Source organism: Balaenoptera physalus (genome assembly GCF_965194825.1).
Source record: "Balaenoptera physalus genome assembly, chromosome: 16".
Classification (NCBI taxonomy): domain Eukaryota; kingdom Metazoa; phylum Chordata; class Mammalia; order Artiodactyla; family Balaenopteridae; genus Balaenoptera; species Balaenoptera physalus.
The window spans coordinates 84,258,970-84,284,522 of record NC_138898.1 but is presented as its reverse complement, the minus strand read 5'-3'; the positions used below and the strand labels follow the sequence as shown (position 1 = coordinate 84,284,522).

At 56.5% G+C, this 25,553-nt stretch overlaps 2 protein-coding genes and 1 long non-coding RNA gene across 5 annotated transcripts in view; 1 reads left to right on the top strand and 2 right to left on the bottom strand.

Annotated features, from left to right (window-relative positions):
• Positions 1 to 12,875: 12,875 nt before the first annotated feature.
• LOC309645065 overlaps positions 12,876 to 25,553 on the top strand; it is a 34,910-nt gene continuing 22,232 nt past the window's right edge. For 2 of the 3 annotated variants that reach the window (XR_014254715.1, XR_014254716.1), the window contains exons 1-3: positions 12,876 to 13,405; positions 20,882 to 21,043; positions 21,606 to 21,660. This is a non-coding gene — a long non-coding RNA (uncharacterized lncRNA). Of the gene's footprint in view, positions 13,409 to 20,881; positions 21,044 to 21,605; positions 21,661 to 25,553 lie in introns of all 3 variants that reach the window. The other variant, XR_014254717.1, reaches the window with a different exon arrangement.
• On the bottom strand, positions 14,597 to 16,260 carry HSPB1 (heat shock protein family B (small) member 1). The gene is made up of 3 exons (XM_082429601.1): positions 15,759 to 16,260; positions 15,011 to 15,074; positions 14,597 to 14,920 (listed from the first exon to the last, which is right to left on the bottom strand). The coding sequence occupies exons 1-3, from the start codon at positions 16,108 to 16,110 to the stop codon at positions 14,731 to 14,733; spliced, it is 606 nt and encodes a 201-aa protein (XP_082285727.1). The 5' UTR covers positions 16,111 to 16,260; the 3' UTR covers positions 14,597 to 14,730.
• Positions 23,016 to 25,553, bottom strand: part of SRRM3 (serine/arginine repetitive matrix 3) — a 54,921-nt gene continuing 52,383 nt past the window's right edge. The window contains 1 exon segment of the mRNA XM_082429578.1: positions 23,016 to 24,485. Coding sequence (XP_082285704.1) covers positions 23,928 to 24,485 — 558 coding nt within the window. The 3' untranslated portion in view covers positions 23,016 to 23,927.

Sequence of the window (25,553 nt, the reverse complement as noted above, 5' to 3'; positions counted from 1 at the left end):
GCTTGGGTGTGCTCCAGCAAGGCAGGGAGGGGCTGCACTGGTTCATGCAGTGGAAGAGGACAGCTTTTCAATTTTTTGAGAAATTTTAATTCACATTTTAGGAGAAACACTGTGTGTGACTAGGCTTTTGCCATGTTGATGAATTCACCTATTTTGGCTCGTTGTCCCTCAGAATCACCTTGAGAGTGCCACCTCTGTGGACACAGAAGTGACCCATGTGCCTGAGGTCCCACAGCTCACTGATGACCCATGCTGGAGCCCGCGTCTTCAGCCCTCCTGAGCTTCGCCTCCCAACACCAGGCTGCTTCTCCTCTAGGCGATAACACTGAGCAGCAGCCAACACCCAGCGCACTGACGGAGCAAGAGCTCAGTGTGGGAGTTACTAGGATAGCGGCAAGTCATACACATCTTGCCAGCCAGGGGAGTTGAGAGATGGGCAAGATCAGCACAGGCTCACCAAGGCTCTTCAGAAGGAAAGGTAGCTCCTGGAAGGTGTTACTGTTACACCCTTGTTCCTTTGGTGTAACGTCCCATTTTGAGTGCCTGGAATTTGACATAAGACTGGAATTTGCCCAGAGGATTTTCCACAGACGGACTTCTCTTGAAATGAAATGCTGTCTGTTGCTGCATTTCCACCCAGTTTTAAGTTCCTTGATGCAGTGTTTCTGAAACTTTTTCATCTCAGGACCTCTTTACATAACTCTTATGTAGACTGTATCAAAAACTAGAAACTGAAAATACTCATTTGTTTAAAAATAATGGAAACCTATTACATGTTGAGATACATAACAATTTCATGAAAAGTAATTGTTCTCTAAAACAAAAAATAGAAGAGTAGCGTTATTTTACAATTTCGCAGATCTCTTAGTAGAAGTCATCTGGACTCTCCTAGCTCCTTCTGCATTCAGTCTCCTGTAACATATTTCCATTGTGAAGTATTTGCGGGGGGGGGAGGGGGGGCTTGCATAACAGTGATAAGCAGTTGGAAAAGAATGGCCCTGAAGAGTTGAGGTTAAGAAAGCTCTAATTCAGGAATTGAATGATACCCCGGGTTAGGCACTAAAGATAGAGGTCCTCTTCCTCAGCGCACTCTAGAACTTAAAAAATAACTGACAGTGGGAAGGAATTAAATAAAGATGATGGGCAGGAGGGTAATTGTAAAGGAATGAATGATCTACTTGGCTTCGGGCATCCACAGAGCAGGGTTCTGCATTCCTAGAACTTTGCGGGTGGAGTGGAGGGGATATCAAACGGAACTTAGTGGCAGGGAACCTTTCAGTGGAGCAGATAAGTTGCCTGGTGAAGCGAGTGCAGTTTCCCTCCACTCTTTATATGTAACGACCGCACGCACTGGCCTCTGCGCCGGTGAGCGGAACCTGCCTGTTGACTCGCACTGGTTGATCTGAGTGGCTAAGAATGGCAGCTACCTCTTCCTGTGCAGTTTCCAAAGCAGACTTGGAGAATCAAGCCGGGTAACTGTTCTCTATTTCTAGGAGCTGACATTAAGTGGTCTCCAGCCTAATCAACATTAAAATGTGGTGTACCAGCTTACTAATTTAATTGGCCTGCTAGTTTGAACTTTCCAGTTCTGGTATGGGCACATGTGGTTGGATCTGAATGGCCACAAACCCTACCTCTGATTAACCAGATACCTGTGGTCGGTGAAGAGTTGGGGGCTAGAGTGGCTGGGTCACACTCACGGAGTCCTCAGTACCAGCTCATAGGATTTTTGGTATTTCATCTTCATACTTAATCCATACCTGGCTTTATATTTTTAAAAGGCTGTAAAGGAGGGCTTCCCTGGTGGCGCAGTGGTTGAGAATCTGCCTGCTAATGCAGGGGACACGGGTTCGAGCCCTGGTCTGGGAAGATCCCACATGCCGCGGAGCACCTGGGCCCGTGAGCCACAACTACTGAGCCTGCGCGTCTGGAGCCTGTGCCCTGCAACGGGAGGGGCCGTGATAGTGAGAGGCCCGCGCACCACGATGAAGAGTGGCCCCCGCTTGCCGCAACTAGAGAAAGCCCTCGCACGAAACGAAGACCCAACACAGCTAAAAATAAATAAATAAATAAATAAATAAATAGAGTGGCTATTAATTTAAAAAAAAAAAAAAAAAGCTGTAAAGGAAGAAAAAAGTGCAAAGAGACAGTATGTTGCCCGTGAAACTTAAAATATTTACTATCTGGACAGTAGTATGGTGACATCGGGTAACAGTAAGTCTCCCATGGCGGTTTCCCAGCCACCCATTTTCCTTCCTAGAGGTAACGAGCGACTGTCCTCTGTGCTTCCTAACCTGCCTCAGTTTGAGATGGAAGGATTTTTGCTGCTTTTGAGCATTAAGTGACTCGTGGGTCATATAAGGTTTTTTTTGCCCTGTGATTTTTGTTTTTGGCTGCGCTGTGCAGCTTGCAGGATTTTGGTTCCCCCACCAAGGATTGAACCCAGGACTTCGGCAGTGAAAGCGTGGAGTCCTAACCACTGCACCGTGGGAAAATTCCCTGGCTTGTGGGTTGTTTTTTTTTTTTTTATATATAAAGTTACCTGCCTTTTATTTATTTATTTATTTATTTATGGCTGTGTTGGGTCTTCGTTTCTGTGCGAGGGCTTTCTCTAGTTGTGGCAAGCGGGGGCCACTCTTCATCGCGGTGCGCGGGCCTCTCACTATCGCGGCCTCTCTTGTTGCGGAGCACAGGCTCCAGATGCGCAGGCTCAGTAGTTGTGGCTCACGGGCCCAGTTGCTCCGCGGCATGTGGGATCTTCCCAGACCAGGGCTCGAACCCGTATCCCCTGCATTGGTAGGCAGATTCTCAACCACTGCGCCACCAGGGAAGCCCTGGCTTGTGGTTTTTAAATGTGGATATTTGAAAACCGGTGGTCCCAGTAATTGCCTCTTGCGTTAGATTTAACCCTGTTTAAAGGATAGCTAGGTGGTATCGGGGGACTTGACCCCCCCCCAACCTTTTATATATTTTGAAAAATTTCAAACACAAAAGTTGAAAAGAATGGTACAGGGATAAACCAAATATCCATTGCTTTGTGACATTTTCTATTTGTCTTGTGGAACCTTGAAAGTAATGACATTGCACTCCCTATGTTGATATTTCTCCTAAAAACAAGGACATTCTCTTATGACGGCCACACTGTTATCACACCTAAGGAAATCACAATAATTCTCTTAATACCAGCCCATATTCAGATCTCCCCAAATTTTACCCAGAATGCCTTTGATAGCACTTTCTAACCCCCTCTCCTCTGATCCAATGAAATCGATTAATTGGATTTCATAATAGTTTTCTTTAGCCTCTACTCCTTCCACCTCTTTTATAACATTGACTTTTCCAGAGACCAGGCTACTTGGTGGTCTTAACACATTCTGGGTTTTGTCTGTTTCCTCCTGTGTCATATGATTTGTTTCTATTCCTGTTGGGGCACTTTTTTTGGTCTTGCGTAAAGATTTTTCTTTGTCCCTCCATCCAGCCTTTTCATTGGTTCAGGTGGAACTGAATTTGAATTGAGTGGTGGCCGGCCCAGGGCTCTTCCACCAGAATCAGATGGCCTTAAGCAGCGGTCAGCACCAGGGGCCTGTGACCTGAGCCCATGAGGACAAAGCTGCCTGCCTGTCACCCAGAGGAACCATCTTGTTTTCTGAGTAGTCTTTTAGGTTAGGGTGTTTTGCCTCCTCAAAATCCTCTCCTGTTTCCCTTGGATGGAAAAAGAACTAGGTAGGTGCCCACTCAGCACGTGCTTTGACTCAGCAAGCCATCTCATACATGTGCTCACTTGACCTGGTGAATCCTGGTGGTCTGCAGCTGTTTGCCCCTATGCCTGGCAGAGGTGGCAAAATAGTGCAGCCCACCACTCCCAGAGTTTTCAGGAAGCTGCAATCATGTCTGAGAGGCTGCCTTCATATTGGATCTACCTTGGGAGAATGAATCTATAGACTTTTAACACAGTCTTGGTGTTAACTGGTTATTCCCACCACGATGGACAAATTACCCTACTACTTACTGGCTCTCAGATAAGGGGCCAACACGGGACATCAAACCTTCCATCTCTTCATTCTCTTAGCCTCCTGAAGCCAGATTTTAGGGCCGGGGTTTTGATGGTTGGTCAGTTCTTTAAAGCCTGACTGAAAGCTCATTTTGGATTCCCTTAGGTTTGTTATGAAAGCATTTTGCCTTCCAAAAGTCCTTGCCTCCCAAAATATGGAGGTGTTACGTTATTACGGTTTATAAGTGGTTTTGCCTGCTCAGTTTGGAAACTGCTCAGTTTTCAAACAGACATTCCTTTTGGAGAATGTTGTGGTTCCTCAATGATGAGTACTAGGTTGGAGAGGGTAGTGGGTGGACTAAGTGAAAAATATTCTCTTGACCAAAATTAGGCATTACATTCAAATACACAAGACAGATTTGGGAAGTAATGGCTGGGTAACCCGTATAAAGGAGGAGCAGCTTGTGGCTGACTGCAAGCATTTTGGGTGAGCTCCTTTCCATGTAATTTCCCTAAATGCTGTCCAGATCCCCAAGATCAAACAGACACTTCATTACACTGCTGGGCAAAAGCAAAAGGAGCAATACTCCCCTAATATCCTAAATGTTAAGGATTTAAAATTTATTTAGCCCAGTGGTGATAGGGCCAAAACGAACCTAGATAACAAAACAGCCTTGGTCCATTCCTCAGGGCTTCAGGACCCAAGAATACACCAGCGACTGGTCTGGCCGCCTCTGCCCTATTTACTTGGGTTACCAAATGATTTGCAGGGCCCCGGAGTTGGGAGGATTCAGCAGCCCTCCGGGCCCCGGCCCCTCGCCCCCACGCATGTGCCGGCTCCAGTGGCGCCGTCCTCTGCTGCCCCCCGCTGGGCGCCGCCCGGCTCTGCAGCAGGCCCGCCAGCCCCAGGCCCGGGCCCCCGGGTGTCGGCTGGGTTCGGCTTCCTGCAAGCCTTCGCGTTACACGGGTTGGGCCCAGACCCTGGGACGGCAGTAGGGCCCTCAAGCTCGGCCCACGTCTAGCTCCAACCCATACGGGAACTCCATCCTCGGCCTTCTCTCCGGTCATCTGTCTGCAAACACCTGGGACCCAGGTGCAGGATTTCGCTGTCTGCGTGTGCCTGGGACCTCAGTTCTGCGCGGGCACGCCTGCGCGCACCCGCACCTGCGATTCCGCGTGGGTGAGCCTCACCGCTCTGCGCGCCCGCCAGGCACGTCTTGGGCGCTTGCCCTGTAGGCCAAAGAAATCTGACAACCCGCCATCGCTAAGGTTCCAGGCCAGGCCAGACACCCGGATGTGAGCAGGGCGGGGACGAGGCCGCCTTCCAATCGCGGGCAGCAGCGAGAGCCAATCACAGCTAGCCTGCCCCGCTCCTCCAATGGTCGGCCTGTTGCTAGGGCTCTGAGCCGTAATCTGCCCGGTGGTGCCCCAGCGCTCCTCCCACCGCGGGCTTTAATAATTCCCCTTCCCCCACGCCCGCCTTCTCCATTTTCTCCTCTTTCCTTGGTCTCTGCCCTCCGTGTGGGCGTTTGTCACCCGGAGTAACCTGGCCTGGGTTCTGTAGGGCGTTACAACGCCTTATAGGGCGTTAGCGACATCTGTGGGCCTTGTCCATTGCCGCGGTCGGTGGAAGGAGCTGGTGTGGGAGGGCGGAACTCAGGCTCCTGCGGGGCCCTTGACCGCGTACCTGCCCATCAGATTCCCCGTCTGAACAGCGACGCAGCCTCTAAAGTCCACTGCGGTTCGTCATGCTTTCTTCCCTACGTATCGCTTTTTCTGGAGGCAGCCCCTGGAGGTCTACGTTATTCCCACATTGCAGAGGAAGCCGGGTCTCTCTACAGCTTGCCCGGCCCACAGAGCACTTGGAGGGGCTCAAAGGGGGATGGCGACTGGGGTCTGTCAGGTTCCATCACCTCACACGCGGGCCCCAAGGTCCAGAGGGACACTGAGGCCAGCTCCTGCCTGTCTTTGGTACTCAAGGCCCTCCACGGCCAGGCCCCAGCCCCTCTCCAGCCTCGCCTGCCGTCTGCCCCCGGTGTCAGCCCAGCTCCCGTCCCCGCTGAACACCCTTCTTTCCCCCACACTCCCCGGATAGACGCTCCTCACTGGGAATTGAGTGGTGGCCGGCCGGAGCTCTCCCCCAGAATCAGATTTCAGGAATGATAGGGAGCGCAGACACCCCAATCTCTGCCCTTCTCATCTCCCAACATAGAGCTGTGTAATCTGACGCCGGGAGGGGAGATGGGTTGCCCAAGGCACAGTCAAACCTGGATTTAGGAATTGAAGACCAACTTCAGCGTGGCTACTGTTTAGAAAGTGAGATTTGCGTCACTCAGAAACGTGTCATTTTCCAAATGAAGGGCTCACAGTGGTAGAAAGCTTAAGAGTTTAGGATTTGAATTCTCAACCCATCCTGTCCTAGTTGTGAGGCGTAACTTCTCAAGTTCCTTCGTCCTTCAGAGGTCAGTTTGCATATCTGTAAAATGAGAATATTACAGACTACCTCATAAAGATGCCTACATTGCCTGGATGCTTCCTGTGTGCCCCAGACACTGCTCCAAGGCTTTACTTATGGGAGCTCCTTTCTATCCTAGATGCGAGGCTGCCTAATTCATGAATAATTGACTACAGCCAGCTAGAGCTTCAAATTTACTCAGCTGAGTTTTGTTTTTTAACACTCCTTTTCTTCTCGTTAATACTGAATGGCCACATCCACTCGAACTCCGTTTTCTTTTCTTTCTTTCTTTCTTTAAAATTTTTAAGTCTTTTTTTTTTCTGGCTGTGCTGTGTGGCATGGGGGCTCTTAGTTCCCCAACTAGGGATTGAGCCCGTGCCTCCTGCAGTGGGAGCGTGGAGTCCTAACCACTGGACCGCCAGGGAATTCCCTAACAGTCTGTTCTTATCTATCTGTCTCAGAACTTTATATTCCTGATTATAAATTAAATCTCCATTATCAGCTTCTCCATTGCTTCTCTCCATCCATCTTCACATCATTTAAACTCATTAACTGTCTTTAGTCTTGAAAGGAAATCTCTACACTTATTTTCTAAAGCTCAGGTCCCATTTCCTTCCCTTTTGTAACAAAACTGAAAGAACGGTTACCATTTCCTCTTATTTCCCTCAACCTTTTTTTTTGGCCACGCCCCACAGCGTGTGGGATCTTAGTTCCCCAACCCTTGCCCTCTACAGTGGAAGCGTGCAGTCCTAACCCACTGGAGCACTAGGGAATTCCTCCCTCAACTTTGGGAAGGTCACCAGTGATTTCACTCTCTAATTAGGGTGATCTCCATATTATTATCTTAATAAGATCAAAGTTATCTTCCCATAATTAATTCCCATGAGTGTTTCTTTCTTACTTGAAAAATAAAGGCTTCACGCGTATTAGTTCATATGATCAGCTTCATTTTGCAGAGGAAAAAACAGACTTAGTAACTTGCCCATGGTCCCACAGCTAGTAAGTGCCCCAGTGGGGATCTGAACCCAGGCAGTTTGACCAGTGGCCACAAGCACAGCTGTAATCCTCTGCTGCCGCTCAGTGGCATGGGGTTGCTGTGAGGATTTAATAAGCTAAGGAGTGATTGGCAGCTAGCAGGTGCCCAGTACACGCCAGCCAGTGTGATTAGTAACAGCACACCTATGCAGCAAAGGCACAGAGGGTGTGGCAGGTCTCCCTCACCCCCTGGGCTCCAGGCCCTGCAAAGGCAGACTGAGAAAGTGAGCTGGGTCCTCCATGAGGGAACTTCCGGGAGGCTTGAGGGCATTCAGCGACTGAGGCCCAGAGCAGAGAGTATGACCAAAGGTATGGTAGGTGCAGGGCTAGGGGGCGTCAGTGTTTTCCAAGACTCGGATTTTCTGCCCCCATTTCTGCTCTGGGCCTGGCAGGACCCAGAACCTGGGCAGAGATTCCCAAAGTTTCTGGGGTGGGTGGTGTCAGGTATCTAGGTGTCTCTGGGAGAGCACCAGGGGGCACTCACTTACTGTCCTATCTGGGCCTCGGGGAAAGGAGAGAGGATGGGGAGGCCCGGCAACAGGGTGTCCTAGAGGGGGTGCCTCGGGACTTACCTTGGCCCTGCTCCATCCTCCTTACAGGTGGGGTCAAGACTTCCTTTCTGGAGTCGGTACAGTCTGAGGCCTGAGCTGGCGGGGCCTGCTGCCTGCTTGGTGGGGATTGGTCACTCCTCCAGAGCCATTCTTCCTCCCATGCAGAGCCTTGGGGCTCCATGACCCCTGCTGAGGGATTGGCCCGTGGGACCACTCCTAGGGTTCAAGGCTTTCCTTCCGGCTGGTAAGTCCTGGAGAAAGGGGTTTTCGGGATCATCAACAGGGCCACCAAGGGCATTGTGCAAGGATAGCTCAGCCACCAGGGCCCAGAGAGAGGTAGGGGAGGGGCTCCCAAAAGGGAGGGGGGCTTGGTGAAGTGAGAAGATGCAGTGATGGATTTGGGGGTTCAGCGAAGATGGGAGAACTCCCAGAAAGGAGGGGGTTTCAGCGTGGGAGAAGGGGCTTGGTGTTGGGAGGGGTGCAGTGATGTGAGGGAGTGGGGCGAAGTAAGGGAGATGCCAGATCAGAGAGGGACAGGGAGACCCAGCAAGGAGGATGGGAGCTCAGAAGGGGCTGGGGCGGGGGAGGGCTGGGTGAGGAGAGGGGAGGGCTCAGGGACCGCTCTGGTCATCCATTCACCTAAATTCTCAATCCCCCTGTCCTGCGCTGTCCCATTGTCTCCCCAGCCTGAAAACAGCTATCCCTAAAGGACTTTTTTTTTGGCTGTGCTTTGGGACTTGTGGGATCTTAGTTCCCCGACCAGGGATCAAACCTGGGCCCCCAGCAGTGGCAGTGCGGAGTCCTAACCACCAGACCACCAGGGAATTTGCAGTTTTTGTTTGTTTGTTTGTTTTGTTTTGTTTTTGGTAAGGGACTTTCGAAAGGACTTTCATGAACTCATCTTGATGAGGGGGGAATGACATGGGAAGAAAAGGGTTGTCCAGACCTGCCCTGGGGTCGGAGGCAAGACTGAAGGCCTTCCTCATGCCAGGCCCTTGTTGGTCCTGCAGAAAGTTGGCTTATACCCTTGGGCACCTCTGGGACTTTGGCCTTCCTATTATTTTTAGGGTACCCTGGGTAGCTGCCAGTCTTGGCGATTCCCCCTTGATTTCTGGTCTGCACAGAGCTGACAACACTGACAGACAATCAAGGCAGGAGGGGCCTCAGGGGCCACCCAGACCCCTCAGAATGGAAACTGAGCCCAGAGCGGGGCTGGACCCCAGGCCATGCCTCCAAAAGGGACAGAGCTGGCGCAAACCTAGAGCTGGCCTTAAGCCCAGTGCTTTTTCCTGAACGCAGAGCTGCTCCTGCATCCCTATCTATTCTTTTTTTTTTTTTTTTTTTATAAATTTATTTATGGCTGTGTTGGGTCTTCATTGCTGCGTGTGGGCTTTCTCTAGTTGTGGCGAGCGGGGACTACTCTTCCTTGCGGTGCACAGGCTTCTCACTGCAGTGGCTCTCTTTGTTGCGGAGCACGGGCTCTACGCACGTGGGCTTCAGTAGTTGTGGCTCGCGGGCTCTAGAGCGCAGGCTCAGTAGTTGTGGCTCACAGGCTTAGTTGCTCCGCGGCATGTGGGATCTTCCTGGACCAGGGCTCGAACCCGTATCCCCTGCATTGACAGGCGGGTTCTTAAGCACTGCGCCACCAGGGAAGTCCCAACCCCTATCTATTCTTTAAACCTTCCTGGCAGGCTCTGCCCTGTTCAGCCCCGAGATGGGGGTGAGGGTAGACTTCCTTCCACTGAGACAGCCCCTGGATCACCAGTGCTGCATCTTGACCCAACCATTGCCACCTAGGCTGGGCAGGGAGGTGTTCCAAGCTGGTCGGCGTGCAAGGCTGGAAGGAAGGGTAGGAGGGGGTTGCTAAACTGCAGGGACCTCTCCTAGGGCAGGTCAGTTTTCCCCAGGGTCCCCGCACATTACCTTTTCCCCCTGGGCTGCAAGCTGGGAGCCCTGTCTGGGTACTTGACTTTCCCTTGCCCTCAGTCTGCCCTTCAGAAGAGATGGAAGTGGCCGACCGGCCAGTGAGGCTCTTCCGCCCTCCACGCTCCTACCCGAGACCATCCAGAGATTTTGTTATTGATCTGGAGCCGTCCCTTCTTAGCCAGGCCTGGGATTCCTGGTATTTTTCATGCTTCCAGCTTTCCCTGCACAACTAGCTGTTGGCAGAGCTGTCTCATCAGAGGCCCATGAGAATATGGTTCATAATTAGGAGGCAGAGTTAGATGCATATAATGAAGTCAAAGTCACCTGGGCAGGTGGAGGAGGGAGGGGAGGACCCAGAGCCCCTGACTAAGAGGATCTTTGCCAGGGATGGAGTAATTCCCGCCCCCAGGCTCCTGTGCTCTTTAGGGCTGGAACACAGGGGCATGGTAGATGGACAGACAGTACACACTTTGGGGTGGGGGGGGCACACATTCCCAGGGCCCACTTCCCTAGGACAGCAGCCTGAGGGCAGGGCTTAGCCCCCATTTCATCAGAGTCTGAGCTGCAGGGCCCAGTGGCAGACTCTGGCTAAGACCAGCCCAGGCTCACCCAGCTGCCCTCACCCATGCTGCATCCTCCTTCCCTGCTTTGGTCCTGAGCTGGAGCTCAGTCGCTGCTGTGCACGTCTGGACCCGTCGCCAAGTCCTGGCTGCAGGGCTGTCCCAAACCCCCAGGTGCCACTGTGTGCATGTGGGGATTGGGTGTAGTGTAGAGGTGCAGGGGGTCCGGGGTAAGGCCAGCAGATAGAAACCCCTCCAGGCTGATCTCTGCCCTGCCCTGGGCTCTGCCAGGGCACGTAGGGCTTGTGTGGCTGCCAGCTGGCCAGGGGTCTGGGGTCTCTAATGGTCAACCTTCTGGTCAACCCTGGGCGGGGGCTCCAGTCCAACCCTACTCTCTTCTTCCTTCGCTTGGTTGCCCCTCCCCCATCACAAAGGTGCTCTGGCCATACCCTTTGGATCCAGCACTGGGGTCCTCTGCAGCCATTCTCTGGGCAGCTTTTATTCCCCACCCCACCCTCTCCACAGAGCAGTCTCCCTGGCAAACCCTAGGTTGATTCAGTAGCAGGGAAGATGAGGGCAGCTGGAAACAGTTCACTCCCCCAGCAGCCAAGGTCTGGTGGCTGCTTGACCTTACAGAGACTGCGAAGTCAGCAAGCCCCAGGCAGCGAGCTCAGGACTTTAGAGGTCCCCTCCTTCCCCCACCCCCCCCCCAGCACCCCGACATCCGGTGTGTCACCCCACACTGCAGAGCCTGCTGCTGCCACATCCTGGCGTGCGATCCCCCTCTCCCTGGCAGGACCCATGCCCACTACGTCTCAGCAGCACACTGCCCCCCCTCACGGCTGCCCCTCCCAACCACTCTCCTCTAAGGTCTGGAACCCTGTTTCTAAAGCGGGGATGCTTAAACCCTTTGCTTAGCCTGCACTTAGCGTGGCCTTCGATGCCCTCCAAGATGGGGCCCCCGCAGCTCCTTCACTTGCCCTCTCTGCTTGCAGCCCCTCCTCCAGCCTGACCGCACCAGCCTTCCAGCCTCACCCATGCAACTCCCCCTTGCCTGTCACACAAGGGTCACTTCTGGAAATCCCTCTTTCCCACTCCACTGAGACTCCGCAGGCTGTCCTGGGCCCTCTCTAATGGTAGAATGCTGCTCGTCACTGGGCTGTGTCCTCCGCTTGCCCCTTTGAGCTCAAGCAGGGACTTGGACCTACGGGCTGGGTGCTGGGCCCAGAGAAGGAGCCAACAGGGAGGGCAGATTTCATAACTGGGAGGGAGAGAGAAAAGGAGAGACCCAGGGATCGGCCTGGAACTGAGAGCGGCTTGTGCACCCCACGGGTCCCTAGGGGAGCTGGAGCTGGTGAGAGGTGAGCCGCAGCCACCGGGATTTGAGGTCCTTGAGGGTGCCTTTGCCACTGGCCTGGAGCAGGGGGCATTGCCCCTCAGGCACCCGTCGGCTGAGCAGAGGGACCCAGATGCTAGCGTTCACTGAACCAAGGCCAGTGTCTGCGTCTGCAGACCTGAATGTCACCAGAGGCGTCTAGAGAGGGACCCACTGAAAATCAGGGAAAGGCTTGGCGAGGCTGGGGACAGCAGTAGGGCAGCGACTCACCAGGCATCTCAGTACCCAGAACCGGCCTCTCCCTGTGGAGACTCCCAGACCTGAGCCGGCCTGCCCCACCCACCACTCCGCCCAGAGGTGCTGCCCAGATCCCACGTCCTCTGAGAGGAGCTCTGGGCGTAGGGCCAGCCCAGCCCCAGGCTCCCCTCCTGCCTCTGCCCCGCCCCCCACTGTGTGGCCCAGGCCGCCTATAGGGCATCTGCCTCAGCTGCCTCACCTCCTACTTTGGTTTCCCACGGAGACTGCGGCCTGTTTCCTTTGCAGGGACTGAATTCTTCACTTCCTACCTCCCTCGTGCCCCAGCTGTGACCCCAGTGATGGCCTGAGCCCCCGGACCTATATTCCATTCCTATAGCACCGACAGCACCCAGGCGCTGACCCCTGCCTACCCCAGGCCATGGCCCTGGACTCCGGGCCATTTTGCAGCCTCGCCCCCTCGAGTGGCCCAGGCCCCCAGGCTCAGCTGCATCGCTGTGCTTCTCCTCCTGAGGCCCCACGGAGCCTTATGCGGCCGCACTTCCAGCTGTGGAGCCCCCCCCCCCGCCCCCGCCAGCCTTGTGTCTGAGTTAATCTGACCTCCCGTGTCTGGGGCGACGCAGATGGCCCTCTGCCCCCTCCAGGACGAGCTGTGTGAACCTGGGCAAGTCTCTTCACTTCTTTGAGGCTCACTGCCCAGTTGTCAAGCAGCAGTAACCGCACCTCTTCTCGGGGCTGATGTGAGGATTACCTGGTCAAAGGCTTGGAACTAGCTCTCCCACACGTCCAGGGCACCAGTGGAGGAGCTGGCAGCCCGGCAACCTTGCAATCACTCTCTCCGACCAGATAGGGGCACCCAGCCACCCCCGTGGAGGTCAGGGCCACCCTGTTGCCAGCCACAAGGGCACTGGCCAGCAGAGCGAGGGTGAGAACTGGATAGGCTGACTCTCGGTCGTGGCCACGGGAGCGCGGAGGCGTCCAGGAGACATCTGAGACGTGGGGGGGGGTGTGTCTCGGGGAGAGGGTGGAAGGTTTAGGCGATCAGAGCTCAGGAAACCGGGTGGGAGGGTGGGTAGACTGGGCAGCGTCCTGGCTGACAGGTCCGGACCTGTGCTGCCAGCTGGGCCAGAACCGTCCTTGTTCCAGGTGTTTATTTCCCTCTTGGCCTCCTTCCAGGTTCGGCGGCGCCCTCGAGGGCCGGGACCCCCTTTGGCTTTACGCCTGCTCCAGATCGTGGTGTCCCAACAGGGAGCCCACACCAGGGAGGAGAAACTGAGAAGTTGGACGGTGTGAGAGGTGGTGTGTGGGTGCCCCAGGCCCCTCCCTGCGGGTGCTGCTCCTCTCAGGGACCCTGACAAAGTAGGGCTGTGCACCCAGAATGACAAAGTAGGGCTGTGCACCCAGAAGCGTCTGGCCATAGCCCCCCGCTCTGGGACCTTGCTGGTGGAGAGAATGTGGGGTCTCAAAATCCCCCATCTACTTTCAGACTGGGCTCCAAAGCCCCCATCTACTTTCTCCCTCCCCTAGGTCGCCCCGAACCCTCCTCGGGCAGGGAAGAGGGTGGGGGGAGGACAAGGACAAAGGCCGAGGTAGGTGTGGGTGTTCCTGCCGGGGACAGTCAAGGCAGGCCCTCCTGCAGCCACTGCTTCCCCTGGCAGGTCTTTGCCTCTCTTCCACCAAAACCTAGGCCGCACCTGCCCTCGCTCTCTGCAGGGCACCCTCAGGCCTGAGGGCCCAGGCCCCCTGCTACCTGCACGGCCTGGCCTGGCGGGAAAGGTCCTTTGACGAGGCCAATCTCCCCTCAGAATGCCATCTGGGGTGGCCACACCCCCCCCCCCCCCAATACCATCTACCTGGTCCTGCCCCTCTTCCCCAGGATTAATGAAGTTATGATGAGGGCAGGAAGGAACTCTGAGCTCCCAGGAAGCTCCCCTCCCCAGACCCTGCCCTGTCCCCCCCTCACCTCCCCCCTGCCCAGGTGTTCCTGAGTGCCTAAGCCTGGGCCAGGTGCATCTCCTGGTTTCCCCTGATCCCACACCTAGCCCTGGGTTTGGTTTTTTCTTCATGAATTTATTTATTTATTTATTTTTGGCTGCATCGGGTCTTTGATGTGCGGGCTTTTCTCTAGTTGCGGCGAGCAGGTTCTACAGCGCAGGCTCAGTAGTTGTGGCGCACAAGCTTAGTTGCTCCGCGGCATGTGGGATCTTCCCAGACCAGGGCTCGAACCCGTGTCTCCTGCATTGGCAGGTGGATTCTTAACCACTGCGGCACCAGGGAAGCCCAGCCCTGGGGGTGGTTTTAATTGCCGTAAACAATGACTGTTTCACTCTTAATAAACAAGGGACTGGAGGGCAGGGCTGTGCCCTGTGATGGACACCACTGTACCCACAGGGCCCAGCGTGGGCCTTGGCACACAGCAGGCCCTCAGCAAAGGTGATGAGCGTGTGAACCACCCACAACCCCTATGTCTCCACAAACACACCAGGGTCCGAGGCAGGGGCGGGCAGTTGTTTTGAACTTTGAGAAAAACAGAAGGTAAAGATATCAAAAGAGTACAGAGGTTTGGTGCGTGGGGATGGTCAGTGATGGCTACTGTGGGGTGGGCAACTGGGCTAGGGCTTTTATTTGTTTCCAGGCTGTTCAGACTTCCCAGCTTCTGGGCCCCCAAGCTGGGCCCGCGCCTCGAAGGTGACAGGGATGGTGATCTCTGCCGACTGGGTGGCTGGCTTGGGCAACGGGGCCTCCACGGTGAGCGTGCCCTCGGGGGACAGGGAGGAGGAGACCTGGGTGGGGTCCACACCGGGGGGCAGCCTGGACACGCAGAAAGGGAGGAGAAGCATTACACACCTGTGTGTCCCTGCGCCCTCCTCCAGCCCCCCCAGCTCTGGAGCCAGGACTCACGTGTATTTTCGAGTGAAGCACCGGGAAATGTAGCCGTGCTCGTCCTGTCGCTCTTCGTGCTTGCCTGAGGGAGAGGGGAGTGGAGGGGCGGGGGGAAGGAAGTCAGAGGAGGCAGGGAGGGGCGGCCTCTCCAGCTGGCGCACATCCAAACGCGTCCCACCTGGCGGCCAGGGCTCATGGCAGGCAAGACTGACTAAGGGATTTGGGTGCCCCAGGCTGTCCCGGGATCTCAGAAGCTTCTGGAAAGTTCGGTTCAGGGGCTTTGGGAGCGGTGAGGGGGGCCGCAGCGCCGGGCACGCGCACACGCCCCCTCCGCGGACACGGGCTATGGGCGGAGACGGCGCGGGGCGGGCGGCGACGCCCTCTTCATACCAGCCGCAGGCCGGGGTGGGTAGGCGCGGGTGGGCGCGGGGAGACCGGGTCCCTTGGGGGTGGGGCTGGGCCGTGGGGGTCTCCGCTGGAAGGGGGCGTTTCTTCCCTTAGCGGAGACTTTTTAGGGCTAAAAGATCCATTAGGAGCTACCAGCACCCCCAACTCCAGAGAAGTGGATACAGGCCAGGGGCAGGGCAAGGAGGCCCGCCCCGTTCCCCCGGCTCTGCCCCCGGGTCCTTGGCTAAGTTTTCACTTTCCAGGCCCCCCCCGCCGCCCCCCGCCCCGCATTTCAACCCAGGTCCCTGCCCAGGGCTCCTCCCAAGGACCGGCGAGAGGCCGGGGGCCGGCGCCCCCAGTCCCCGGGGGGGGGGCTCACCAGTGATCTCCACCACGCCGTCCTTGGTCTTGACCGTCAGCTCCTCGGGGGCGAAGTGGTTGACGTCCAGGGACACGCGCCAGCGGTCGGCAGTCTGCTGGATCTCCGAGAAGCCGCTGCTGAGCTGCCGGCTGAGCGCGCGGCTGTAGGAGGGACCCTCGATCGCGGCGGCGGACAGCGGGCGCACGTAGCCCGGCCATCCGCTGTGGCTCAGCCACTGCGACCACTCCTCGGGCAGCCGGGGCAGCCCAAAGGCCTGGTCGAAGAGGCGGCTGTGGGCCGGGTACCAATCGCGGAAAGGGTCCCAGCTGGGGCCCCGCAGGAGCGAGAAGGGCACTCGGCGCTCGGCCATGCTGGCTGGTCTGCGCGCGTCCGGCTGAGGCTCGGAGTAATGCGAGAAGTGTCGGGCCCCCGCCCCAGCAGCGCTTTTATGGGCCTCCAGCCGGGTATTTTTAGCAGGCGTGTTTCAGGTCGCTATTAATGGCAGTGACGGGCCGGAGCAGCCCCTCCCCCTGCATTCCCCCCACTGCATACCGGGGCGCGGGGCGGGGCGAGGAAGGCCCTACCCACATCTGGAACCTTCTCTTGCTTTAGAAAACAAATGACTGGAGCCCCGGTGCTGGTGCAGTGCCCACTGCCGGACGCTCGCAGGCCTGGGTGCTAAAGCGCTAGGCCGCGATCTGTGGACAGTCCAGGAGGGTAAAGCCGAGAGAGAGGTCAGGCTGCTTGTCCCAGGCCACACACCTAGGGATTGGCAGAGCCGGGATTTGGACCCCAGGGTGTCTGTGAAATAATGTCTTAAGAAGCAGCATGGTTAGGAGTGTGGGCTCGGGAGCCAGACCGCCTGAGTTCACATGCAGGTCCTGCCACTCACTGGATGAACTTGTGCAAATGAGAGTCTTTGTGTCTCAGTTTCCCCATCGGGGAAATGGGGATGATGATGATGATGATGATGATGATGAAAATGCTTCCATCACTGGGTTGGTGTGAGGATTCAGCCACTTAATGAAAGTAAACATTTTAGTCCAGGGCCTGGTACATGATAATGAATTATTGTTATTATTAGCTCCTTGGAGTGGAAAGAGGGGGGAGGAAGGAGAGCGTGTATGTCTCCCTGTTGCAGAGGCGGTGGCGTGTGTAGGTTTGGCCGTTTTCCCCTTGACTTCCCAGTGGGGCAGACCCAGATCACAAACCCTGAGGCCCCGTGCTGAGGGGGGTCAGGAGAAAGGTTACTGTCAAAGCTCCCCATTATATCTATTTTTCTTGAGGAGCCCTGGACAGGGAACTTGAAATACAGCAGCCTTGAATCTCATCCGGGTTTTGCCACTGATTTTTTGTGTGATTTGGGCCAAGGCCCCTCCTTTTCCTCTTTGCAGATTATGATCTCAAAGCCCCTTTTGTTTAATATTCCCACAGCACAAAGGGAGAGAGGGCTCCAGGCAGTACAGCTCCTTCAAACTTGCTTGAAGCCTGAGGCCTGCCCCGCCTCCTATCTGACCACCTATGGGATCCACGCCCCCGCTCCCACCTCTGGGCAGAGGCTGCTGCCCCTAGGGTCCTGCCATAATCCTAACGTTCCCTCTCTCTCCTGCCTTCATTGGCATGACCCCAGTCCAGCCTCCCTTCTCCTCACTTCTGTCTTGTTATCCCTCCTTTCTAGATGGGGAAACTGAGGTTCAGAGAGATTAGGTGACTGGCCTACGGCCTCCTGTAAAACACTAGCAGAGTAAGGCTAGAGGCTCCAAGCCTCTCTAGTGCTCAGCGCTCTTACCCTCATGGGGCTCCCACCTTGGAGTCCCTTACTTCCTCTGCTTCCAAGACCCACTCTGTTTGCTGCGCCTCTCCTGGGGCTGGGCTGAGGCTGTACTCCTGCCAGTTCCACGCAGGATTTGCCCTGCCCCGCCCAGGACACCTGAGGGGCTGAAAGCCAGACTCCAGTCCAGTCGCCTCAATGAGCTGAGGTAGGGCTTCCCTGGTGGCGCAGTGGTTAAGAATCCACCTGCCAATGCAGGGGACACGGGTTTGATCCCTGGTCCTGGAAGATCCCACGTGCCATGGAACAACTAAGCCCGTGCGCCACAACTACTGAGCCTGTGCTCTAGAGCCCGCGAGCCACGACCACTGAGCCCACGAGCCACAGCTACTGAGCCCACGTGCTGCAGCTACTGAAGACTGCGCGCCTAGAGCCCATGCTCCGCAGCAAGAGAAGCCACCGCAGTGAGAAGCCCGCGCACCACAAGGAAGGGTAGCCCCCACTCGCCGCAACTAGAGAAAGCCCATGCACAGCAACAAAGACCCAACGCAGCCAAAAATAAATAAATTAATTAATTTAAAAAAAAATGAGCTGGGGTAGCAACAAGTCTCATGCCCTCTCTGAGCCTCGATTTCCTCTTCAGGAGAGAGCACTCCTAGATGTCTTTCTTTCTTACCCACCTGCTCCCCATCGGGAAGGAGCTGGGGTTGGGCCACAAATCTGAGGTCACCTCTGGAAAGGCATCTAAGCACCTGGAGCTCTCATGGGCCAAGGAGAGGAGGCAGACAGGATGCCTGCCCTCTGCCCCGCCCCTCTTGCTGGATCACGTCAGGAGCCCAGTCTCCATGGGGAGCTACTCGCCGCCCCCCCAAGGGTCTCAGCTTCAGGAAGCCCCAGGCCTTCACTCCCTGGCACTCCCAACCCCACCTATCCCCAGCTCTTAAAGTCAGGGTGAGGTCAGGAGCCAGGGAGGGCCCTCATCCGTCCCTGCCTGCCCACCTTGGCCCAGACTGGAGCCCAAGTGCCCCACCCTAGCGGGCGCTGTCAAACATAATCATAGGTGCCTTCAAGTGTGACCCAGCCATGCTCTGGGTGGGGGCTGCCTGCCTGGCCGTCAGCACCTTGTAGACAGAAGCTACCTTCAGAGCTCCCTTCATTTTGCCTGAAACCAAGGTGGGGAGGATCAATCCCTGCAGCCCCGGCTAGGGGAAGTTGTGCAACCCAGGGCTCCACCCTCAGCACCCAGCCCATGGAGGTGGAGGCAGCAGAACTGAGAATTCACATCCATTTTTTTTTTTTTTTTTTTTTTTTTGACCACGCCTGGGGGCTCGTGAGATCTTAGTTCCCCAACCAGGGATTGAACCCCGGGCCCTCTGCAGTGAAAGTGTGGCCAAATCTGGCTCCCTGTGCACCGATGCTGGATAAAAATACGGAGACAGAGAAATGGAAGATAAGAAATAGAGAGGCTTTTTATTTTCTTTGCCAGGCAAAGGGAAGACACAGTAGGCTAACGCCTCAAGAACTGGGCCCCCTCCTTGGGGAGTCGGAGAAGATTTTATATGTGGGGCTCGCAGTCCGGGGTATATGATAAGGATCAAAAGTAGTGGAGGCCTTGCATTTCTTTTCTTCTGCAAATTCATGGCCAAAGTTGGCATCAGGTGGCTCAGCAACCGGGTCTGATGTCCCTGAAGTTATGGGCCCATGACCTTTCTGAAATGAAGAGTGCTACAGGGGAGTGTAGGGGGAGAAGAAATGCCAGTTGCAAAGGGTAATTTGTATGGAGTCAGAGAGTAATGATCATCTTTGTGAAGGACAAGTCCAGCTACAAGTGTTTGTTAGTAGTAACAACTAAAGAATAACCAAGATTGCTTAACACTTTCAGGTCTGTTTATGTTGTTTCCCCAGCCTGTTCATTGTTTCCTTATTTTCCTGTTTATCAGAAAAGTCTCATTTCTATTTTTGCTACAACAAAAGTGTGGAGTCCTAACCACTGGACTGCCAGGGAATTCCCCACATCCATCTTCAATGGGTCACTTCTCGAGGGACTCTCAGATCAGAGCTGCCAATCACAAGGGAGGGGACCTGGGTAGCTCTGGGTGGTAGTAAGAGGGGGTAGGGGTGAAGGAGAAACTGGGTTTTGGGGTCAGACAGGCTGGGCTTGAACCTGCTGCCGTTCACGGGCCTGGTGACCTCTCTGAGCTGGCACATCCCCATCTGCAAGACATAGCTAATAACACACCCAGCTTGCAGGGCTGCGGTGAATCTATAACACGATAACTCCCGTGAAGTGCCTGGTGCTCAGAAGTGTTCATTGTTATTAAGGAAAGAGGGCCTTTAATTTTGGATATTGAGACTTAGATTAATGAGAATTACCTGGTTGTATGTGCTTTATAGCACGTTCAAGTATCTTATCAGAGTCCCATTCTGGAGATGAGAAAACTGAGAGTCACAACTGCCCCAAGGTCACAAAGCTGGTGAAGGATGGAGGGATTGGAACCCAGGCCTCCTGCCTGTCTATCCGGCAGGGGGGACTTCCCAGGCAGTCCAGGGAGGGCCGTGGGCTGTGGCTTGCAGGCCCAGGGTGAGGTGTGCAGCCCAGGGTTAGCTGTGGGACAGGGAGGGTTGGGCCAGCCTCTCTGGGTTCACTTCCAGCCCTGACCAGGCACCCTTCCTCTAGGGTACTGAGCTCCCAGGGGTAGTTTTTCTGGGATTAAGAGGACAACTCCACCCGCAGGGATTTCCCAGAAGCCAAGGGGTTGGGGAGCAGGGGGACACTGCAGGGATTCCTTAATCAGAGGGGCCCGTCCCCCCATCCCTAGCCCCAGAGTCTGGGATACTCTGCCGCAGCTCCGAGACCAGCCTCCCAGCTTCCTGGCCTGGCCCTGCGCCTGAGCACTTGGCCACACTAGCCACTCCCTTGGCAGGCTTTTGCCAACTCCAGCTGCCACAGCCCTTCCCTCCCTGGCCCAGCCTCAGAAAATGCGAGCGTTCAGGCAGCTGCCCGAGCTCCCGGGAGAGGCCTGACAGCTGATGAAGTGCCTGCCGCTGGGCCTGCTGGGAACTAAGAATGTGGGCAGCTGTAATTAGGGCGCATGGGGGTCGGGGGGCTCTGGGTCTTTCTGGAAGTGTCTAGACACTGCCCCTCCAGGAGTCCATTTCCAAAAGCCCATCTCCTAGGCCTTCGGCTTCTGGCTGGCCTTGGGGTCACCTCGCCTCCATCACTGCTGAAGAGGTGCCAAGGAGGGGCCAGGTGGGAGGGCTGGGGACCCATCCTCCTACCCCTCCCACCCTGCTGTCCAGTAGAAAGAATCTATCTAGCTTGGGAGTCTGGGGACGTATATGTCTCTAACTCTGTGACCTTGGCCAACAGCCGGCCTCCGTGACTCATTTTCTTCATCTGTGCGATGAGACCATCGGACTGGATGTTCTCGAAGGCTCCTTCCAGCACTGGTGAATCAACAGTTTCTCCTCCACTCTCTACTCTCCCCCATCCTCCCACGACCCCCCACCCCAGCCCAGGGATGTGTATATGGTGAGTCGATGCAGAGGATGAGGGGGGACGTGGAGACGGGGCATCCCCTGTGGTGGCCGTGGAGGTGGGAGGCCCTGTGGCTGGAGCACTCCGGTGCTGGGTGTCCTGAGAGCCTTTCTCAGGTGGAGGGGGGCTTGGCAAAGGAAGGGCAGGTGCCTGGTGATAAGGCCGGTTTGCTGAATATGCCCTCGGCTGAGAGAGGCGGGGGTGGGAGGGTCGGGGGAGTAGGCCAGGGGGCTTCCAAGAGCGCCTCAGAGAGGCAGGGGAGGGGGGTAGTCAGCTGGGACCCCCAAATTGGGCATGTGCATTTGTGACTTGCTACCCTGGGTCTGGGGCTGTAGGAAACGGATTAAGAAAAAGGGGCGAATTTGCCAGGACACGGGAAAGCCTTGTCCAGCCTCCTGGCTGCTGTGTGTGCCGGGAGGGGAAGGATGGAGGGGTCCCTGAGGCCCCAAGTGCAGAGAGAGAGGTGAGGAGAGGACGTCCTACACCCCAAATGCCACATCTTGCTAAGGTTCCCCCATCCCTGCCCCCGTCTCCCCCTCCTTGTTACCCGACATAGAATTGGAATTTCCTGTTTTCCTGCCTGCCTTCCAGTGTTTTTCCCTTTTCCCAAGGTAAGAGCAGAAGAGTTCAGTCTGAGCCCTCCGTCTGCGGGAGGGACAGGGGCCTGGTTCCCTCCCTGTCCTTCTCAGCGGAACGGGCGCCAAGTAGCCAGGGAGGTGCTGAGGAAAAGAGCTCCGGGCTTCCAGGCTGCCGTGGATCCTCCCCCAGGGACCTCTCCTCTCCGTCCAGGCCTGTTTTGTATCCCTTCTGGCGCGCCGCCAACCAGCAGGTTTTTTTCCTCTCTCTCTCTCTGTCGCCCTCTAGGGTCTTCCTGCTGCCACCATGCCTTTGGTCTCCACCCTGCCCCCACGGTTGCTGGAACCCCTCACGCCATAGTTGCCTCGTTCACTCCTTCACTCATTCAAAAAACATCTCAAGGGTGCCTGTTTGGGGAATGCAGAGATAAGAAGGGATGGCCTGGGCTCCAGAAGCTCACAGATTTAGGGAGAGAGAGAGACCCGCCAACAAATAACTGGATCAAGAGCTTGATACCCTAAAGGCAGAAACAGACCTAGGGCTGGAGGAATCCAGAGGCGGGAGTGGCCACTGCAGCTGGGGATCGGGAAGGCTCCTAGGAGTAGGAGGCAGCTGAGCTGCGCCTGGAACCACGAGCTCTCGGGAACCTGTGGAGGTGGAGAGGGGCCGAGGGGGGCCCGGGAGGAGGGTCCGCTGGAGTCAAGGACAGTGATGGGAGCGGAGGTTGGAGCGTGGCGGCGGGAGAGGATGGCAATTCCAGGTGGAGCCATTCGCCATTCGGAAGCCCTTCCAAGTGCTACAAGCTGGTGGACATGGTCACGGGATCCTCATGGTGGGGCGTTCTGTTTCCTTAATTCAATACTGTGTCCTCAGAGCCAGGAACTGGGCATGGCACATAGTAGGTGTTGAGTAAGCATGTATGGAAAGAGGGAGGGAATGGTCAGATTTGAATTTTAGTTATGGTGGGATGGACTGGAGGGGGCCAGACCCAAGCAGGCCAGCTGGTGAGCAGGTGGGCCTAGGAGGGGTTGTGGTTAGAGGCCAGGAGCGGGGGTGGGGCAGAAAAGGAAGTGGCACTGCCTGGTCACCTGGCTGCAGCCTGGCTGTGGGGTGCAGATGAGGAAGGCGGTCCAGCTGGGCAGTGAGGGAATGGAAGGGGGGAAGGGGAAGGGGCAGCTTTGGGCTCGTGTGAGACAGGCTGAACTTTCATGCCCACCTTGAGGTATGTTTCATGCCTCCATCCCCTCCAAGAGGTGGCATCTCCAGAGCAGGGCCAAGTTTGCTTTCCCCATAGCCCCAAACCCTACCTGAGGCCCAGATGAGGACCCTCTGCCTTCCCCACACTCCCCAGGTACCCAAATCCACAGAGGCCTGGTCTCACCACCTGCCATCCGGGCACCAAGTGTTTTATTAGAGTCCAATTTTTATCCGCACCGCGGAGAAGGAGGGGGAAACAGAGGGGGGGAACCCGGACCAGACCCCAGACCCCTCCCCCCACCGGAGCCCAGGGCATCTGCCCTGTTGGGCCGAGGAAGACTTCGTGAGATCCCTGAGGGCCCCGGGAGGAGGGGGCTGGGAGCAGCAGCAGAGGGCTGGGGGCCGCTGCTTCCCCATCCATGCCCCAGGCCAAGGCCCTCAGTCTAGATTCTATCCTTTCTTCGAAGAGGTGTAGCACCCCTCTCTGGAAGAGGAGGAGGAAGTGCTCCCTTTGGCTCCCTGCTCCCTTGGGCAGCCCCAAAGGGCACGTCATCCTAGGCCTGCTGCCATCCGGCCCAGGTCCCAGCCACTGGGCACACCGGGACCCCGAGGCCTGCTCAGTCCGCCGACTGCATTGCTCTTCCCCTCCCAGGCTCCTCCTCCACCTACCGCTTCTCTCTTCCACCTCCTGACCCGAACCCCTTTTGATCTCAGGGTCAGATGCAGCTGTGGTCTGTATATCCCACCTCTTGTCATGCAGAAGGCCTGGCTGGCGTGGCCTTGGCCCAGGGCATGGGGCGAGGGCTGGAGGGGAGAGCCTGGCCTGGAGAGGTGCGACCAAGGGTGAGCTCCCTGGCCCCTCAGGCTGGGGCTTAGGGGCCCACCCAGTCAGGGCACTCTTGGGCCAGGGGAGGGGTCTGGGGAGGCTCTGGGGCCAGCCTCCAGCCCTCAGCCAGGGTCCTCCTGCAGCCGGCTCGAAGGAAGTGGTTCCTCAGCCTGGATGGTGGTGCACCAAGGGTTAGGCCATTCTTCCTCCTGTCTAACTTAGCTCCGGCTTGCTGTCCCATCTCCGTGTCCGCCCAGTGGTAGAGAGGAGCTGAGGGTCCTATGGAGTGGCAGGGGAGGCTCCCAGGTCTGGCACCGTCAAAGGTGTCCCTGGGTCCACTGAGCTGAGGTCCCCAGCCTGGTGAGCTGGCATCAAGCAGGAAGCGGGGCAGGGTGATCCCTGTGTTCGAAACGGCTCTTTGTTCCCTGGACGTGGTGGGTGAGCAGGAGGTGAGGGCGGGGGCCCTCCAGAAGCAGCAGAATCCAGCTCCTCTTTGTCTTCAGGGCCCCCGCCCTCAAGGTCTTCCCTGGACCCGGGACCTCTTTGCAGGCCCCCTGCAGCTCCTGGGTCCTGACCCCTCGCCTCTCCCTGTGCCAGGGGGCACGAAACTGGGTCGGCTGGGCTCAGAAGCCCCCGCTCTCTGAGCTGCTCCGGCTGTGGTAGCTGGGACTGGGGGTCCGGGAGGGGCTGCGAGTGCGGCTGCGGGTCCGACTGCGGCTGCTGTAGCTTCCATGGCTGTGGCCCGGGCTGGGGCTCCGGCTTGAGTAGTCGCTGCTCAGGCAGCTGGAGGAGGACGAGGGGCTGGGCCGGTAGTAGGGGATGGGACGTTTTCGGGCACTGCCGGGAGGGAAGAGCTGATTACAGGCCATCCAAGGCCCTGAGCTCTGCCAGTCCTGGGCCCTCACTCAGGCCCTGAGCCCCTCCCCAGCAGTGGCCAGGGCTTCCCTGCCTCAGTTTCCCCTGAGCCTTGACCTTGGAATTCTCCCTGCCTCCACCCCTGCCCCAGCAAGACTGGACATGCAGTGGTCCAATTTTATGTTGATCACTTTGTTTTTCCTCATTGTCTGCAGGGAAAGGGGACCAAGTCTTTGCTTGACTGGAGTAGGTGCTCAATAAAAATCTGTTGAATAAATGCAACTTTTAAGTGTAGACAACTCACATCAGCCAAGCTAAGCAGTGGCTTCTGTGCATGGGAGGGTTTGTGAATATGGCCCAGTCCTGCTTCTTTGTTCCCCACAGGATGGAGGATTTTGGTTCTCAGGTCACTCAGAGGGAACAAGAGGAGCCCCCTGGCCACTGCTGCCCATGCCCAAGGCCCTGGCCCAGGCCTGCCGGCCCCCACTCCTTACTCAGCTACCTCCCGCTGGCCCGGAGTTAGTTTGAAGCCAGGAGACTGTGACCCAGAGAAAAGAAAAGAGAGTTAAGGGGGCGACAATGCCCCATTGCGTGGGGTTAATTCTGAGGAAGAAAACAGGTGTATGTTAGTGGGAGGAGGAGGAGGCAGCCTGGGAGGGGGCTGAAGGGGGTGCCAGGTGGAAGGTGTGGAGGCTGTCTTAGGACCCCCTGCTTACGGGGTTATCTAGGGGGGTAGTGTCCCAAGCCTGGCAGCCTGGCCTCTAGCTCTGATGTGAGAACTGAGGCCCGGAGAGGCACGCTGATCTCCCGTGGCTGCCCAGCAAGGCCAGGGCAGAGCTGGGCTCAGAATTTTGCCTGTGGCCCTCTACCCCATGTCGGGGATCTAGGGCTGCAGGGTGATTTCCACAAATGCAGACCATCATCTCACCTGGAGACCCAGGCCCAGACCCTCCAGTCCCGGCAGACTGTGTGGGCAGAGTGGGAGGGACCGGTTCCCCTCACAGCTGCCCCAGAGACCAGACTGCCGGTGCCCCCTCCTCCAAATCCCCC

Coding starts and splice junctions, on each gene's coding strand:
- HSPB1 (XM_082429601.1), bottom strand. CDS start 16,110: ATGGCCGAGCGCCGAGTGCCCTTCTCGCTCCTGCGGGGCCCCAGCTGG. Junction 15,075..15,758: donor CGGCGTGGTGGAGATCACTG/GTGAGCCCCCCC, acceptor CCTCTCCCTCAG/GCAAGCACGAAGAGCGACAG. Junction 14,921..15,010: donor TGCTTCACTCGAAAATACAC/GTGAGTCCTGGC, acceptor CTGCGTGTCCAG/GCTGCCCCCCGGTGTGGACC.